This window comes from Tiliqua scincoides, chromosome 2, assembly GCF_035046505.1.
Source record: "Tiliqua scincoides isolate rTilSci1 chromosome 2, rTilSci1.hap2, whole genome shotgun sequence".
Lineage (NCBI taxonomy): Eukaryota > Metazoa > Chordata > Lepidosauria > Squamata > Scincidae > Tiliqua > Tiliqua scincoides.
The window spans coordinates 249,486,654-249,490,412 of NC_089822.1; the positions used below are offsets into that span (position 1 = coordinate 249,486,654).

Here is a 3,759-nt window from a genome sequence, read left to right on the forward strand (position 1 = left end):
TGGTATTTGAAGCTAAGTTGGGTTTGTGGCCCACCAGTGGGTCACAAACGAATTTTTGATGGTTTGTGAAACACAGTAGATTAGGCCAATGACATCATGGCTTAAAGAACCTGCTACTTGTGGGGGGGGGGGAGGAGTACTGCTGCCCAATCACCATTATAACCACAGAAGCTTGAGCTTCTGTTTTGAGCGGCTAGTAAAGTAAAACTGTTTTTAGATGGGTCCAACTGTTACCCTGCACATACCTGATCTCATCTGATCTCGGAAACTAAGCAGGGTCAGGCCTGGTTAGTACTTGGATGGGAGACCGCCTGGGAATACTGGGTGCCGTAGGCTTATACCATAGTCTTTCGAGACTGAAGGTTGCCAACCAGATGGGTCCTGATACTAAAAAGCACTGGGAAGCTTTTGGGAAACACTGTAGCAGATTCTAGAAGTTTCCCTAGGTAGATATATAAGGCTTTGAAATACCAACACCCTTCACTGATACACAAGGAACTTGGCAAGTGTGAGTAAGAATTTTGGTCCTTCGGGTAAGCTATTCCTTGCTGTTAAGGAATCCCCAGCATGCTGAAGGTGTGATACTAGCTTTCATCTGCCCAATTCATCTCCCATATATTCCTGCTGTCTTTAACTATATGATCTTGATCTGTACAGATGTTTTCTTTTGGGAGGAGCAGAGTGCCTCATCCTGCGACCATGTCATATGACAGGTATGTGGCCATTTCTGGATATCAGTGCATCTTTTTCTAACATACAGGGTGTCCATAAAGTCACTTTAAAAAATTTGTAAGTATTTGTGCTAGAAAGAATCTGTAAAAAGTATTAGAAAGAAGAAAATCTATATTTTTTTAATTGTTTTATTGTACTTTTTAAGTTTCCACATGTCCAGTATCATTAGTAAAACAAAGGAGAATACAATTTTGCAGTTCTCCAAAAACATTTGCCAATTGATTTACAGTAATGCCTGAAACCACATTAGTTATTTTTGCTTTCAAGTCTTCTAACAAACGAGGTTTACTTGCATACACAATTGTTTTCACATGTCCCCATAAAAAAAAAAAATCTAATGGAGTCAAGTCTGGTGAACGTGGGGGCCAGACCGTGGCTTATCATGGACAGAGCCTGTCTCTTTGAATTTCTTCATCCATTTGGTAATAGAGTTCCTTTGAGGTGGTTCTTTACTGTATTCCGTTCTAAACTTTCTTTGTACAGCAACAGTAGCTTTCAGTTCAGTCAACCAAAGGACACAGTTTACTTTTTCTTCTGCTGAAGCCATGGGTCATAAGTAATTCTGAAAAAGAGGTATTTTTAAAGTTTAGCAAAATTGTTAAAAATATTGTGTTGAAGAAATGCTCAATAACTTTACTAAAAACTAGGTACACTAAGCTTTCTAATACTTTTTACAGATTCTTTCTAGCACAAATGCTTACAAAGTTATACATTTTTTGAAGTGCACACGGACTTTATGGACACCCTGTTTATTTGGTCTGACTTTCCGTTGGTCCCCCCAAAACTATACAAAGCAGGATCTGGCCGGAGCAGTCTCTCAATAAAATAAAGAACTGTAAATACTGAAAGCCTTGATACAAAGATAACATCCTGAAAACTGGCTGTTCACAATAAGAATCCAGAACTGTATTCATAACCCCGTCCCCTCCCATGCCACCCACCAACCCCTATCCTATCCCTTATCCTAACCAAGCATGCTCAGCAAGATTTTGACTTTTCTCAAAGGACACCATGTGCATTGCCCCCACACCCCTGGAGCATCTTAAAATGCTATTTCAGCCATTTAACCTACAGTTTGAAAAGCATTCTATCTCTTTCATTCCCACACATCATCTCATTGTGTTTCTAGGTGAAAAACAGGCCAGGAAAGGAGGAATGGGGAAGGAGAACACAACATCATGGACAGAGTTTCTTCTGGTGGGGCTTCAGCATCAAAAGTCACCCAGCATTTTCCTGAGTGTTGTCCTCTTCCTGTTCTTCGTTGCTCTGGCTGGAAACAGCCTCCTGCTCTTCCTCATCAGGACTGATCCGGGCCTTCAGACCCCCATGTACTTTTTCCTCAGCCAGCTTGCCTTCATGGACCTCTGCCAGGTTCTCTCCATTGTTCCCCAGATGACCGTGAACTTTGCCACCCGGAGGTATGGCATTTCATTCTATGGATGCGTGGTCCAGATTTTTGTCACGCTGGTGTTGGGAGGAGCAGAGTGCCTCATCCTGGCGACCATGTCATATGACAGGTATGTGGCCATTTGCAGGCCTTTGCAATACCCAGTCCTCATGAGGAGAAAAATCTGCTACGTCTTGTCAGTGGGTGTTTGGTTTTGGTCTTCGGTACAAGCATTGACATGTTCCCTTTATGTCCTGCCTCTTCCTTACTGCAAGTCAAATGTCATTAACCATTATGTGTGTGATTATCCTGCCCTTGTACAATTGTCCTGCTCAGATACCTCTGCATTTGAAAAAACCACATATCTTGGAGATTTCCTGGCATTCCTCATCCCCCTCTTGGTCATCCTGGCTTCCTATGTAGCCATCCTCCTTCAAGTCTCAAGGACACATGCCTCTGAAAGAGGCCACAAGGCCTTAGGGACCTGTCTCTCCCACTTGTGTGTGGTGGGGCTCTTCTATATAGGAGCCATTTCAACCTATATGACACCGGTTTCTTCCTATTCAGCAGAAAAGTCCATGATCAACACATTGTTCACTACTGTTGTCCCTGCTGTGATGAATCCTTTTATATATAGCCTGAGGAACCGGGATGTGCTGATGGCACTGAGAAAACTCTCTGCAAAATACAACAGTGCCAATAAGTTGATTGGGAAGTGAATGAGGAGATATGTGAACCTTCAGCAATGTGTAGCTGAGGAATGCAATATAGTCATCTTCGGGCTGGCTCAGACTATAATTTTCATCTCGAACTGGTACCATGTGAATAAGGACATGGGCAGTTTTCACAATGGAGAGAAGTGAAAAGCGGTGTGCCCCAAGGATCTGTCCTGGGACCGGTGCTTTTCAACCTCTTCATGAATGACCTGGAGACAGTGGTGAGCAGTGAGGTGGCAAAGTTTGCGGACGACACCAAACTTTTCCGAGTGGTGAAGACCAGAAGTGATTGTGAGGAACTCCAGAAGGATCTCTCCAGACTGGCAGAATGGGCAACAAAATGGCAGATGTGCTTCAATGTCAGTAAGTGTAAAGTCATGCACATTGGGGCAAAATATCAAAACTTTAGATATAGGCTGATGGGTTCTGAGCTGTCTGTGACAGATCAGGAGAGAGATCTTGGGGTGGTGGCGGACAGGTCGATGAAAATGTCGACCCAATGTGCAGCGGCAGTTAAGAAGGCCAATTCTATGCTTGGGATCATTAGGAAAAGTATTGAGAACAAAATGGCTAATATTATAATGCCGTTGTACAAATCTATGGTAAGGCCACTCCTGGAGTATTGTGTCCAGTTCTGGTCGCTGCATCTCAAAAAAGACATAGTGAAAATGGAAAAGGTGCAAAAGAGAGCAACTAAGATGATTATGGGGCTGGGGCACCTTCCTTATGAGGAAAGGCTACAGCGTTTGGGCCTCTTCAGCCTAGAAAAGAGATGCCTGAGGGGGGACATGATTGAGACATACAAAATTATGCAGGGGATGGACAGAGTGGATAGAGAGATGCTCTTTACACTCTCACATAACCAGAACCAGGGAACATCCACTAAAATTGAGTGTTGGGAGAGTTAGAACAGACAAAAGAAAA

The 3,759-nt window shown here is 43.2% G+C and overlaps 1 protein-coding gene and 1 pseudogene across 1 annotated transcript; both read left to right on the forward strand.

Annotated features, from left to right (window-relative positions):
- Positions 1 to 222: 222 nt before the first annotated feature.
- Positions 223 to 336, forward strand: LOC136643453 (5S ribosomal RNA; annotated as a pseudogene).
- A 1,551-nt stretch (positions 337 to 1,887) lies between these two features.
- Positions 1,888 to 2,838, forward strand: LOC136639002 (olfactory receptor 2AK2-like). The gene has a single exon (XM_066613027.1). The coding sequence runs from the start codon at positions 1,888 to 1,890 to the stop codon at positions 2,836 to 2,838; it is 951 nt and encodes a 316-aa protein (XP_066469124.1).
- The last annotated feature ends 921 nt before the right edge of the window (positions 2,839 to 3,759 follow it).

Coding starts and splice junctions, on each gene's coding strand:
- LOC136639002 (XM_066613027.1), top strand. CDS start 1,888: ATGGGGAAGGAGAACACAACATCATGGACAGAGTTTCTTCTGGTGGGG.